Source organism: Coturnix japonica, unplaced genomic scaffold (assembly GCF_054131305.1).
Source record: "Coturnix japonica strain WE unplaced genomic scaffold, WE-NBRP24 Scf060, whole genome shotgun sequence".
Taxonomy (NCBI): Eukaryota; Metazoa; Chordata; class Aves; order Galliformes; family Phasianidae; genus Coturnix; species Coturnix japonica.
This window is the reverse complement of record NW_028188963.1, coordinates 405,198-420,093: the sequence shown is the minus strand read 5'-3', so window position 1 is coordinate 420,093 and position 14,896 is coordinate 405,198. Positions and strand designations below refer to the sequence as shown.

At 58.6% G+C, this 14,896-nt stretch overlaps 1 protein-coding gene across 12 annotated transcripts in view; it reads right to left on the bottom strand.

Annotated features, from left to right (window-relative positions):
* PSENEN (presenilin enhancer, gamma-secretase subunit) overlaps positions 1-14,896 on the bottom strand; it is a 71,553-nt gene that overhangs the window by 1,771 nt on the left and 54,886 nt on the right. For 4 of the 12 annotated variants that reach the window (XM_085533425.1, XM_085533426.1, XM_085533430.1 and 1 more), the window contains one exon: positions 2,004-2,024. The exons of 2 other annotated variants lie outside the window; for them this stretch is intronic. In XM_085533425.1, the coding sequence (XP_085389551.1) occupies positions 2,004-2,024 (21 nt within the window). Of the gene's footprint in view, positions 1-879; positions 1,127-1,515; positions 2,025-14,896 lie in introns of those variants that run through there. 6 more of the 12 variants (XM_085533428.1, XM_085533424.1, XM_085533432.1 and 3 more) reach the window with 6 other exon arrangements.

Here is a 14,896-nt window from a genome sequence, read left to right as displayed (position 1 = left end):
GGTGGGTCTCCTTTAAGGGGGGGAGGGGGGGCTCTCTAATGTGGGGTCCTTTAAGGGGTCCTTTAATGGGGGGGGGTCCTTTAAAGGGTGGCCCCTTTAAGAGGGGGGGGGTCTTTTAATGGGGGTCTTTAATGGAAGGGGGGGGTCTCCTTTAAGGGGGTATCTCATTTAAGGTGGGGGGGGTCTTTGGGTTGGGGGGGGTCTCATTTAAAGGGGGGGGTCTTTGTGTTGGGGGGGGGGTCTCATTTAAAGGGGGGGGTCTTTGGGTTGGGGGGGGTCTCTTTTAAGGGGGGGGGTCTTTGTGTTGGGGGGGTCTCATTTAAAGGGGGGGGTCTTTGTGTTGGGGGGGGTCCCTTTAATGGGGGGGGGTCTCCTTTAAGGGGGGGGGGGTCTTTGTGTTGGGGGGGGGTCTCATTTAAAGGGGGGGGTCTTTGTGTTGGGGGGGGATCTCCTTTAAGGGGGGTGGGTCTCCTTTAAGGGGGGGGTCTTTGTGTTGGGGGGGGTCTCATTTAAAGGGGGGGTCTTTGTGTTGGGGGGGGGGGGTCTCATTTAAAGGGGGGGGTCTTTGTGTTGGGGGGGGTCTCATTTAAAGGGGGGTGGTCTCCTTTAAGGGGTAGGGGGTCTCCTTTAAGGGGGGTGGTCTTTGTGTTGGGGGGGGTCTCATTTAAATGGGGGGGTCTTTGGGTTGGGGGGGGTCCCTTTAATGGGGGGGGGGTCTCCTTTAATGGGGGGGGGTCTCCTTTAAGGGGGGTCTTTGGGTTGGGGGGGGGGGTCTTAAATGGAAGGGGGGGTCCCATAAAGGGGGGGTCCCTCCTTTAAGGGGGGGGGGTCTCCTTTAAGGGGGGGGGTCTCCTTTAAGGGGGGGGTCTTTGGGTTGGGGGGGGGGGTCTTAAATGGAAGGGGGGGGTCCCATAAAGGGGGGGTCCTCCTTTAAGGGGGGGGTCCCTTTAATGGGGGTGGGGTCCCTTTAATGGGGGGGGGTCTCCCTATGGGGTCCCTAATGGCAATGTAAACGCCAGCCGTTCCCCCAGAGCCCCCCACTCCCCACGGCGGCTCTGAAACGCCCCCACCCACAGCCCCAATAGCAGCCCCCACACACACACACCCAGCAGAGAGCGGCGAACGTCTGCAATGGGGAAATATATGGGGTTAGGGGGACCCATAGATCCTATAGAGACCCTATAGATCCTATAGAGACCCTATAGGGACCTATAGATCCCATAGAGATACATAGAGACCCATAGATCCCATAGAGAATACATAGAGACCCCATAGATCCCATAGAGATACATAGAGGCCCCATAGATCCCATAGAGATACATAGAGGCCCCATAGATCCCATAGAGACCCCATAGATCCCATAGAGATACAGAGACCCCATAGATCCCATAGAGACCCCATAGACCCCAATAGCAGCCCCCCACACACACACACCCAGCAGCGAGCGGCGAACGTCTGCAATGGGGAGAGATATAGGGTTAGGGGGACCCATAGATCCTATAGAGACCCTATAGATCCTATAGGGACCTATAGATCCCATAGAGATACATAGAGACCCCATAGAGCCCATAGAGACCCTATAGGGACCTACAGATCCCATAGAGATACATAGAGACCCCATAGATCCCATAGAGACCCAGAGATCCTATAGAGACCCCTTGGATCCCATAGAGACCCCAGAGATCCCATAGAAACCCATAGACCCCATACAGACCCATAGATCCTATAGAGACCCCATAGAGCCATAGGAACCCAGAGACCCCATAGAGATCCATAGATCCTATAGAGACCCCATAGATCCCATAGAAATCCCAGAGATCCCATAGAAACCCATAGATCCTATAGAGACCCCATAAATCCCATAGAAACCCAGAGATCCTGTAGAGACCCTATAAGGACCCAGAGACACATAGAGACCCATAGATCCCATAGAGATACATAGAGACCCCATAGATCCCATAGAGACCCCATAGACCCCAATAGCAGCCCCCACACACACACACCCAGCAGCGAGCGGCGAACGTCTGCAATGGGGAGAGATAGAGGGTTAGGGGGACACATAGATCCTATAGAGACCCTATAGATCCTATAGAGACCCTATAGGGACCTATAGATCCCATAGAGATACATAGAGACCCCATAGATCCCATAGAGATACATAGAGACCCCATAAATCCCATAGAGACCCCATAAAGACCCATAGATCCCATAGAGACCACAGAAATCCCATAGATCCCATAGAGACCCTATAAGGACCCACAGATCCCATAAAGATCCCATAGATCCCTATAGAGACCCTATGAGACCCCATAGATCCCATAGAGACCCCATAGATCCCATAAATCCCATAGAAACCCCATAGAAACCCATTGATCCCATAGAGACCCTATGAGACCCCATAGATCCCATAGAGACCCCATAGATCCCATAGAAACCCCATCGATCCCATAGAAACCCCATAAGGACCCAGAGACACATAGAGACACCATAGATCCCACAGAGACCCCATAAGGGACCCAGAGATCCCATAGAAACCCTATAACGAGCCATAGATCCCATAGAGACTATAGAAACCCCATAGATCCCATACAGACCCCTTGGGTCCCATAGAGACCCCATAGATCCCATAGAGACCCCATAGAGCCCATAGAGACCCCATAGATCCCATAGAGATACATAGAGACCCCATAGATCCCATAGAGACCCATAGAGACCCCATAGATCCCATAGAGACCCCATAGATCCCATAGAGATACATAGAGACCCCATAGATCCCATAGAGACCCCATAGATCCCACAGAGACCCCATAGATCCCATAGAGAAACCATAGAGACCCCATAGATCCCATAGAGACCCCATAGATCCCATAGAGATACATAGAGGCCCCATAGATCCCATAGAGGCCCCATAGATCCATAGAGACCCATAGAGACCCCATAGAGACCCATAGAGACCCCATAGATCCCATAGAGACCCCATAGATCTCATAGAGACCCACAGATCCCATAGAGATACATAGAGACCCCATAGATCCCATAGAGACCCCATAGATCCCATAGAGACCCCATAGATCCCATAGAGATACATAGAGACCCCATAGATCCCATAGAGACCCCATAGACCCCAATAGCAGCCCCCACACACACACACCCAGCAGGGAGCGGCGCACGTCTGCAATGGGGAAATATATGGGGTTAGGGGGGGGATTATGGCCCCATAGATCCTATAGAGACCCCATAGGGACCTATAGATCCCATAGAGATACATAGAGACCCCATAGATCCCATAGAGATACATAGAGACCCCATAGATCCCATAGAGACCCAGAGATCCCATAGAAACCCCATAAAACCCATAGAGACCCTATAAGAACCCAGAAGTCCCATAGGGACCCATAGACCCATAAGGACCCACAGATCCCATAGAGACCCCATAGAGTGCAAGAGATCCCATAGAGACCCTATAAGAACCCAGAAATCCCATAGAAACCCATAAATCCCATAGAGACCCTACAGACCCCATAGATCCCATAGATACCCTATAAAGACCCACAGATCCCATAGAAACCCTAAAGGACCCAGAGATCCCATAGAGACCCCATAGATCCCATAGAAGCCCATAGATCCCATAGAGACCCCATAAGGACCCAGAGATCCCATAGAAACCCTATAATGAGCCATAGATCCCATAGAGACTATAGAAACCCCATAGATCCCATACAGACCCCTTGGATCCCATAGAGATACAGAGACCCCATAGATCCCATAGAGACCCCATAGATCCCATAGAGACCCCATAGATCCCATAGAGATACATAGAGACCCCATAGATCCCATAGAGACCCCATAGATCCCATAGAGACCCCATAGACCCCATAGAGATACATAGAGACCCCATAGATCCCATAAGACCCCATAGATCCATAGAGATACATAGAGACCCCATAGATCCATAGAGACCCCATAGATCCTATAAAAACCCCATAGATCCCATAGAGATACATAGAGACCCCATAGATCCTATAAAAACCCCATAGATCCCATAGAGATACATAGAGACCCCATAGATCCCATAGAGGCCCCATAGATCCCATAGAGACCCCATAGATCCCATAGAGATACATAGAGACCCCATAGATCCCATAGAGACCCCATAGATCCCATAAATACCCAATAGGGACCCATAGAGACGTCCCCCCAGGACCCCCATAGACCCCCCATAGACCCCCAGGACCCCAATACTCACCTATAACCCCCCCAGAACCCCATACCACCCCATAACCCTCCCAGACCCCCATAACCCCCCAAATCCCCCCCAGGACCCCCATAACCCCCCCCAAATCCCCCCAGGACCCCCATAAGCCCCCCAAAAGACCCTATAACTCCCCATGGACCCCCATTACCCCCATAGCCCCCCCAGGACCCCTATAGCCCCCAATTTCCCCCAAGACCACCATAACACCCCCCATATCCCCCCCAGGACCCCCATAACCCCCCATAGCCCCCCCAGGACCCCCCCAGGAACCCCATAACCCCCCCTAAGACCCCCCCAGGACCCTTATAACCCCCCCAGGACCCCCATAACCCCCCCAGGACCCCCATATCCCTCCCATAGACACTCTATAGGCTCCCATAGCCCCCTTCAGGACCCCCAAATCCCCCCCCCAGGACCCCCATAGCCCCCGCAGGACCCCCATAGCCCCCCATAACCCCCCCCCAGGACCATGTAAGCCCCCCCCAGGACCCCAAATCCCCCCCATATCCCCCCCCAGGACCCCCATAACCCCCCCATTGCCCCCCAGGACCCTTATAACCCCCCCAAGACCCTCACAACCCCCCAGGACCCCCATAATCCCCCCCATAGCCCCCCATATCCCCCCCACATCTCCCCCCAGGACCCCCATAGCCCCCCCAGGACCCCCATAACCCCCCCATTGCCCCCCCAGGACCCTTATAACCCCCCCAGGACCCCCATACCCCCTCCCATAGCCCCTCTGGACCCCCATAACCCCCCTCCAGGATCCCATATCCCCCCCAGGACCCCCATAACACCCCCAGGACCCCAATACCCCCCTATAATCCCCCCCCAGAACCCTTATAACCCCCCCAAAGCCCCCCATATCCCCCCCATAACCCCCCATAGCCCCCCATAACACCCCCATAACCCCCCATAGCCCCCCCCATAGACCCTCTATAGCCTCACATAGCCTCCTCAGGACCCCCATAACCCCCCAAATCCCCTCCAGGACCCCCATAACCCCCCATAGACCCCCCAGGACCCCCATATCCCCCCACAGCCCCCCAGGATCCCAAATCCCCCCCAGGACCCCCCCAGGAACCCCATAACCCCCCATAGCCCCCCCAGGACCCTCATAACCCCCCCAGGACCCCCATAATCCCCCCCATAGCCCCCCATATCCCCCCCAGTCCCCATAGCCCCCCATAACCCCACCCAGGGACCCCCATAGCCCCCCATAGCCCCCCCCAGGACCCCCATAACCCCCCCCAGGACCCCCATAGCCCCCCATAGACCCCCCCAGGACCCCCATAACCCCCCATAGACCCCCATAGCCCCCATAGCCCCCCCAGGACCCCCATTACCCCTCCAGGACCCCCATAGCCCCCATAGCGCCCCCCAGGACTCCCAAATCCCCCCCCAGGACCCCATAGCCCCCTCAGGTCCCCCATAGCCCCCTCATAACCCCCCCCCAGGACCATGTAAGCCCCCCCCAGGACCCCAAATCCCCCCCATAGACCCCCATAACCCCCCATAGCCCCCTCAGGACCCCTATAGCCCCCATAGCCCCCCCCAGGACCCCAAATCGCTCCCCAGGACCCCACATAAGCCCCCATAGCCCCCCCACAGCCCCCCCCAGGACCCCCATAGCCCCCCCAGGACCCCCATAGCCCCCCCCAGGACCCCCATAACCCCCCATAGCCCCCCCCAAAACCCCCATAACCCCCCCAAATCCCCCCCAGGACCCCCATATCCCACCATAGCCCCTCCCAGGACCCCCATAGCCCCCTCCAGGATCCCCATATCCCCCCAGGACTCCCATAGCCTCCCATTAACCCCCCCAGGACCCCCCCAGGAACCCCATAACCCCCATAACACCCCCACAGACCCCCCCAGGACCCCCATAACCCCCCATATCCCCCCCAGGACCCTTATAACCCCCATACTCCCCCCATATCCCCCCCAGGACCCCCATAACCCCCCCATAGCCCCTCAGGACCCCCATAGCCCCCCCCAGGACCCTCAAATACCCCCCATAGCCCCCCCCACGACCCCCATAACCCCCCCAAGGACCCCCATATCCCCCCTATAACCCCCCCCAGGACCCCCATAAGCCCCCCCCAGGACCATATAAGCCCCCCCCAGGACCCCAAATCCCCCCCCAGGACCCCCATAGCCCCCTATAACCCCCATAGCCCCCCCCAGGACCCCATAACCCCCCCTAGGACCCCCCCAGGACCCTTATAACCCCCCCCAGGACCCCCATAGCCCCCCATAGACCCCCCCCAGGACCCCCATATCCCCCATAGCCCCCCCAGGACCCCCATAAGCCCCCCCATAGACCCCCATAGCCCCCCAGAACCCCCAAATCCCCCTCAGGACCCCCATAGCCCCCCAGGACCCCCATAGCCCCCTCCAGGACCCCCATAACCCCCCATAGCCCCCCCCATAGACCCCCCAGGACCCCCAAATCCCCCTCAGGACCCTCATAACCTCCCCAGGCCCCCCCAGGACCCTATAACCCCCCCCCAAGACCCCCATAGCCCCCTCAGGACCCCCATAACACCCCATAGTCCCCCATAAGCCCCCCAAATCCCCCCCCAGGACCCCCATAACCCCCATAACCCCCCCCAGGACCCCCCCAACATACATGTCTTGATGAGGGCTGCTGCCCATACGGGGGGGCCATAAAAGCCTCCCTGAAGAACCACAGCACGTTCACCAGCCACAGGAAGGGCAGCAGAGCGAAGCCCCCTGGATTGGGGGGGGGGGGAGGTTAATAAAGGGGGGGGGGGGTCCTGGGGGGGCTATGGGGGGGGGTTATGGGGGTCTATGGGGGTCCTGGGGGGGCTATGGGGGTCCTGGGGGGCTATGGGGGGGGTTATGGGGAGTTATGGGGGTCCTGGGGGGGGCTATGGGGGGGCTTATGGGGTCTATGGGGAGTTATGGGGGTCCTGGAGGGGCTATGGGGGTCCTGGGGGGTCTATGGGGGTCCTTGGGGGGTAAGGCGTGGTTATGGGGTTCTGGGGGGCTTATGGGGGTCTATGGGGGTCCTGGGGGGAGGCTATGGGGGTCTATGGGGGTCCTGGGGGGTTTATGGGGGTAATGGGGGTCCTGGGGGGGTTATGGGGTGGTTATGGGGTTCTATGGGGGGCTTATGAGGGTCTATGGGGGGGTAATGGGGGTCCTTGGGGGGTTATAAGGGTCCTGGGGGGGTCTATGGGGAGTTATGGGGGTCCTGAGGGGGCTATGGGGGGGATATTGGGGTCCTGGGGGGGGGTCTATGGGGGTCCTGGGGGGTCTATGGGGAGTTATGGGGTGGTTATGGGGGTCCTGGGGGGGCTTATGGGGTCCTGGGGTTCTTTAGGGGTCCTGGGGGGTCTATGGGGGGGGGTTATGGGGGTCTCTGGGGGTCCTGGGGGGGCTATGGGGTGGTTATTGGGTTCTGGGGGGGGGTTATAGGGGGGTATTGGGGTCCGGGGGGGGGCTTATGGGGGTCTATGGGGAGTTATGGGGGTCCTGAGGGGGCTATGGGGGGGATATTGGGGTCCTGGGGGGGTCTATGGGGGTCCTGGGGGGGTCTATGGGGGGTTATAGGGGTGCTGGGGGGGCTATGGGGGGATTATGGGGGTCTATGGGGGTCCTGGGGGGGTATGGGGGTCCTGGATGGGGGCTATGGGGGTCTATGGGGGTCCTGGGGGGGTCTATGGGGAGTTATGGGGGTCCTGGGGGGGTCTATGGGGAGTTATGGGGGTCCTGGGGGCTTATGGGGGTCCTGTGGGGGTTTATGGGGGGGTCCTGGGGGGGTCTATGGGGAGTTATGGGGTGGTTATGGGGGTCCTGGGGGGGCTTATGGGGGTCCTGGGGTTCTTTAGGGGTCCTGGGGGGGTCTATGGGGGGAGGTTATGGGGGTCTCTGGGGGTCTCTGCGGGTCCTGGGGGGGTTATGGGGTGGTTATTGGGTTCTGGGGGGGGGGTTATAGGGGGGTATTGGGGTCCTGGGGTCCTGGGGGGGGGCTTATGGGGGTCTATGGGGAGTTATGGGGGTCTATGGGGGTACTGGGGGGGATCTGGGGGTCCTGGGGTCTTCGGGGGGATTTGGGGGGTCCTGGGGGGGGCTATGGGGGGGTCTATGGGGAGTTATGGGGGTCCTGGGGGGGCTATGGGGGGGATATTGGGGTCCTGGGGGGGGTCTATGGGGGGCCTGGGGGGGTCTATGGGGGGGTTATAGGGGTGCTGGGGGGGCTATGGGGGGATTATGGGGGTCTATGGGGGTCCTGGGGGGGTATGGGGTCCTGGATGGGGGCTATGGGGTCTATGGGGGTTCCTGGGGGGGTTCTATGGGGAGTTATGAGGGTCCTGGGGGGGTAATGGGGGTCCTGGGGAGGGCTATGGGGGGGCTTATGGGGGTCTATGGGGGTCCTGGGGGGGTAATGGGGGTCCTGGGGGGGCTATGGGGGTGGTTATGGGGTTCTGGGGGGGCTTATGGGGGGGCTATTGGGGTCCTGGGGGGGGGTATGGGGGTCTATGGGGGTCCTGGGGGGGTTATGGGGGTCCTGGGGGTCCTGGGGGGGTCTATGGGGGGTAATGGGGGTCCATGGGGAGTTATAGGGGTCTTTTGGGGGGCTTATGGGGGTCTATGGGGTCCTGGGGGCGTCTATGGGGAGTTATGGGGGTCTTTTGGGGGGCTATGGGGTTCTATGGGCGTCCTGGAGGGGGTCTATGGGGGTCTATGGGGGGCCTATGGGGGTCCTTGGGGGGATCTGGGGGTCCTGGGGGGGTTATGGGGTCCTGGGGGGGTCTATGGGGAGTTATGGGGGTCCTGGGGGGGTCTTTGGGGGGTTATAGGGGTGCTGGGGGGGGGGTTTATGGGGGTCCTGGGGGGGCAATGGGGGGGGTTATGGGGTGGTCATGGGGGTCTATGGGGGGCTTATGGGGTCTATGGGGGTCCTGGAGGGGTCTATGGGGAGTTATGGGGGTCTTTGGGGGGCTTATGGGGGGCTATTGGGGTCCTGGGGGGGGGGGGGGTTATGGGGGTCTATGTGGGTCCTGGGGGGTCTTATGGGGGTCTATGGGGGTCCTGGAAGGGGTCTATGGGGAGTTATGGGGGTCTTTGGGGGGCTTATGGGGGCTATTGGGGTCCTGGGGGGGGGGGGTTATGGGGGTCTATGTGGGTCCTGGGGGGTCTTATGGGGGTCTATGGGGGTCCTGGAGGGGTCTATGGGGAGTTATGGGGGTCTTTGGGGGGGCTTATGGGGGCTATTGGGGTCCTGGGGGGGGGGGGGGGGTTATGGGGGTCTATGTGGGTCCTGGGGGGTCTTATGGGGGTCTATGGGGATCCTGGGGGTCTTTTGGGGGCTTATGGGGGTCTATGGGGGTCCTGGGGGCGTCTATGGGGAGTTATGGGGGTCTTTTGGGGGGGCTATGGGGTTCTATGGGCGTCCTGGAGGGGGTCTATGGGGGTCTATGGGGGGCCTATGGGGGTCCTGGGGGGGATCTGGGGGTCCCGGGGGGCTTATGGGGGTCCTGGGGGTCTATGGGAGGGAATTGGGGATCCTGGGGGGGCTATGGGGGGGCTTATGGGGGTCTATGGGGGTCCTCGGGGGGCTATGGGGGGATTATTGGGGTCTATGGGGGTCCTGGGGGGAGCTATGGGGGGGCTATGGGGGTCCTGGGGGTCTTTGGGGGGGGCTTATGGGGGTCTATGGGGGTCCTGCGGGGGGGTTATAGGGGGTTATTGGGGTCCTGGGGGGGCTATGGGGATCTATGGGGGTCCTGGGGATTTATGGGGGTCCTGGGGGTCTTTGGGGGGGGCTTATGGGGGTCTATGGGGGACCTGGGGGGGTCCATGGGGGGGCTTATGGGGATCTATGGGGGTCCTGGGGGGGATCTGGGGGCCCTGGGGGGGTTATGGAGGTCCTGGGGGGGTCTATGGGAGTCCTGGGGGGATTTGGGGGGTTATAGGGGTCCTGGGGGGGGGGTATGGGGGTCTATGGGGGTCCTGGGGGGGTCTATGGGGAGTTATGGGGGTCCTGGGGGGGATCTGGGGGTCCTGGGAGGGTCTATGGGGAGTTATGGGGGACCTGGGGGGGTCTATGGGGGGTAATGGGGGTCCATGGGGAGTTATAGGGGTCTTTTGGGGGGCTTATGGGGGTCTATGGGGGTCCTGGGGGGGTCCTGGGGGTCCTGGGGGGGTCTATGGGGAGTTATGGGGACCTGGGGGGGTTATGGGGTTCTGGGGGGGGGGTATAGGGGGGTATTGGGGTCCTGGGGGGGCTATGGGGGGATTTGGGGTCCCTATGGGTCCCTATGGGTCTCTATGGGTCCCTATGGGGTCCCTATGGGTCTCTATGGTTCTCTATGGGTCTCTATAGGGTCTCTATGGGGTCTCTATGGGTCTCTATGGGTCTCTATGGGTCCCTATAGGTCTCTATGGGGTCTCTATGGGTCTCTATAGGGTCTCTATGGATCTCTATGGGTCTCTATAGGCTCTCTATAGGTCTCTATGGGTCCCAATGGGGTCTCTATAGGGTCTCTATAGGGTCTCTATGGGTCACTATGGGTCTCTATGGGTCTCTATGGGTCCCAATGGGTCTCTATGTGTCTCTATGGGTCTCTATGGGGTCGCTATGGGTCCCTATGGGTCTCTATGGGTCTCTATGGGTCCCTATGGGGTTTCTATAGGGTCTCTATGGGTCTCTATGGGTCCCTATGGGTTCCTGTGGTTCTCTATGTGTCTCTATGGGTCTCTATGGGTCCCCATAGGGTCTCTATGGGTCCCAATGGGTCTCTATGGGTCCCTATGGGTCTCTATGGGGTCTCTATGGGTCTCTATGGGTCTCTATGTGTCCCTATAGGTCTCTATGGGTCTCTATGGGTCCCTATGGGTCTCTATGGGTCGCTATGGGGTCTCTATGGGTCCCTATGGGTCTCTATGGGTCTCTATAGGGTCTCTATGGGTCTCTATGGGGTCCCTATGGTTCTCTCTAGGGTCTCTATGGGTCGCTATGGGTCTCTATGGGTCCCTATAGGGTCTCTATGGGTCGCTATGGGTCTCTATGGGTCGCTATGGGGTCCCTATGGTTCTCTATAGGGTCTCTATGGGTCTCTATGGGTCTCTATGGGTCGCTATGGGGCTCACCCAGGTAGTATTTCCGGCACAGCCGCAGTTTGTCCTCATTGGAAACACGTTCCAGGTTCATCCTATGGGGCGCCCCATAGAAACACCATTAGTGCCCCATAGACACCCCATAACCACCCCATAGACACCCCATAACCGCCCCATAGATACCCCATAGCCACCCCTTGGACACCCCATAGCTGCTCCGTAGACATCCCATAACCACCCCATAGACACCCCATAGCTGCCCCATAGACACCCCATAACCATCCCATAGACACCCCATAGCCACCCCATAGACACCCCATAACCATCCCATAGACACCCCATAGCCACCCCATAGACACCCCATAACTGCCCCATAGACACCCCATAACCACCCCATAGACACCCCATAGCCACCCCATAGGACCCCATAGAGCCCCATAGGACCCCATAGGATCCTATAGGACCCCATAGGACCCCACAGAGCCCCATAGGACCACATAGCTGCCCCATAGAACCCCATAGGACCCTATAGAGCCCCATAGGACCCCATAGAGCCCCATAGGATCCTATAGGACCCCATAGAGCCCCATAACCGTCCCATAGGAACCCATAGAGCCCCACTGCTGCCCCATAGGACCCTATAGGGCCCCATAAGACCCCATAGGATCCTATAGGACCCAATAGAACCCTATAACCGCCCCATAGAACCCCATAGGACCCCATAGGATCCTATAGGACCCCATAGAGCCCCATAGAACCCCATAGAGCCCCATAGAGCCCCATAGGATCCTATAGGACCCCGTAGGTCCCCATAGAGCCCCACAGGACCCCATAGAATCCTATAGGACCCCATAGGACCCCATAGGATCCTATAGGACCCCATAGAGCCCTATAGAACACCATAGGATCCTATAGGACCCCATAGGACCCCATAGAGCCCCATAGGACCCCATAGAGCCCCATAGGATCTTATAGGACCCCATAGGATCCCATAGAACCCTATAAGACCCCATAGGATCCTATAGGACCCCATAGGACCCCATAAGACCCCATAGGACCCCACAGAGCCCCATAAGACCCCATAGGACCCCATAGGTTTCCATAGGACCCCATAGAGCCCCATAGGATCCTATAGGACCCCATAGGACCCCATAGGACCCCATAGGATCCTATAGGACCCCACAGAGCCCCATAGGACCCCATAGCTGCCCCATAGGACCCCATAGCTGCCCCATAGGACCCCAAAGGATCCTATAGGACCCCACAGGACCCCATAGAGCCCCATAGGATCCTATAGGACCCCATAGGACCCCATAGGACCCCATAGAGCCCCATAGGACCCCATAGAATCCTATAGGACCCCATAGGACCCTATAACCACCCCATAGAACCCCATAACCACCCCATAGGATCCCATAAGACCCCATAGGATCCTATAGGACCCTATAGGACCCCATAGGACCCCATAGACTCCTATAGGACCCCATAGAATCCTATAGGACCCCATAGAGCCCCATAGGACCCCATAGAATCCTATAGGATCCCATAGAGCCCCATAGGACCCCATAGGATCCTATAGGACCCCATAGAGCCCCATAGGACCCCATAGCTGCCCCATAAGACCCCATAGAACCCCATAGAACCCCATAGAGCCCCATAGGACCCCATAGAGCCCCATAGGACCCCACAGAGCCCCATAGGTCCACATAGCTGCCCCACAGAACCCCATAGAGCCCCATAGGACCCCATAGAGCCCCATAGATCTTATAGGACCCCATAGGATCCTATAGGACCCCATAGGATCCCATAGAACCCTATAAGACCCCATAGAGCCCCATAGGACCCCATAGCTGCCCCATAAGACCCCATAGGACCCCATAGAGCCCCATAAGATCCCATAGGACCCCATAGAGCCTCATAGAGCCCCATAGAGCCCCAAAGGTCCCCATAGCACCCCATAGGATCCTATAGAGCCCCATAGGACCCCATAGAACCCCACAGGATCCTATAGGACCCCATAGGACCCCATAGAACCCCATAGGACCCCATAGGATCCTATAGGACCCCATAGAACCCCATAGAGCCCCATAGGATCCTATAGAGCCCCATAGGACCCCACAGGACCCAATAGGATCCTATAGGACCCCATAGGACCCCATAGAGCCCCATAGGATCTTATAGAACCCCATAGGACCCCATAGAACCCCATAGGATCCTATAGGACCCCATAGGACCCCATAGAGCCCCATAGGACCCCATAGAGCCCCATAGGACCCCATAGGATCCTATAGGACCCCATAGGACCCCATAGGATCCTATAGGACCCCATAAGACCCCATAGAGCCCCATAGAACCCCATAGGATCCTATAGGACCCCATAGGACCCCATAGGATCCTATAGGACCCCATAGGACCCCATAGAACCCACTCACTTCCTCTCCCAGCTCCGAGCGCCGCGCGATGCACGCCGGGAGAAACGGGGGTGGGGGGGAATTTGGGGGCCAATAGGGAAAGAGAAACGAGGTCACGTGGAGAGGGCGAAGCGACGCGATCAGAGCGGCGCCATGTTGGAGGGGGGGAGTGATCACGTGATGCGGGGACAGAACCGCGCCATGTTGGAAGGGAGAAATCACGTGATGAGGGGAAAGGCGGAAGTGTTGGATCACGTGGAGAGGAAAATGGCCGGGTCACGTGATTGGGGGGCGGGGCCTGAAGTGTAAACGAGATCACGTGATCCGGGACCCTATAGGGACCTCTATAGGATTCCCTCCCATAGGACCCCCTATAGGACTCCATATAGGGCCCCCCCATATAGGACCCCATAGGATCCTATAGGACCCCATAGGACCCCATAGCTGCCCCATAGGACCCTATAGGACCCCATAGGACCCCATAGCTGCCCCATAGGACCCCATAGGACCCCATAGAACCCCATAGCTGCCCCATAGAATCCTATAGGACCCCATAGGACCCCATAGCTGCCCCATAGGACCCTATAGGACCCCATAGGACTCCATAGGATCCTATAGGACCCCATAGGACCCCATAGAGCCCCATAGGACCCCATAGGATCCTATAGGACCCCATAGGACCCCATAGCTGTCCCATAGGATCCTATAGGACCCCATAGGACCCCATAGCTGCCCCATAGGACCCCATAGGACCCCATAGAACCCCATAACCACCCCATAGAGCCCCATAACCGCCCCATAGGACCCCATAGAGCCCCATAGGACCCCATAGAGCCCCACAGGATCCTATAGGACCCCATAGAACCCCATAGGATCCTATAGGACCCCATAGGACCCCATAGAGCCCCATAGGACCCCATAGGATCCTATAGGACCCCATAGAGCCCCATAGGACCCCATAGCTGCCCCATAAGACCCCACAGGACCCCATAGAGCCCCATAGGACCCCATAGAATCCTATAGGACCCCATAGGACCCCCCATATAGGACCCCCCATATAGGACCCCCCCTATAGGACTCCCCATATAGGACCCCCCATATAGGATCCCCTATAGGACCCCTCCTATAGGACCCCCCATAT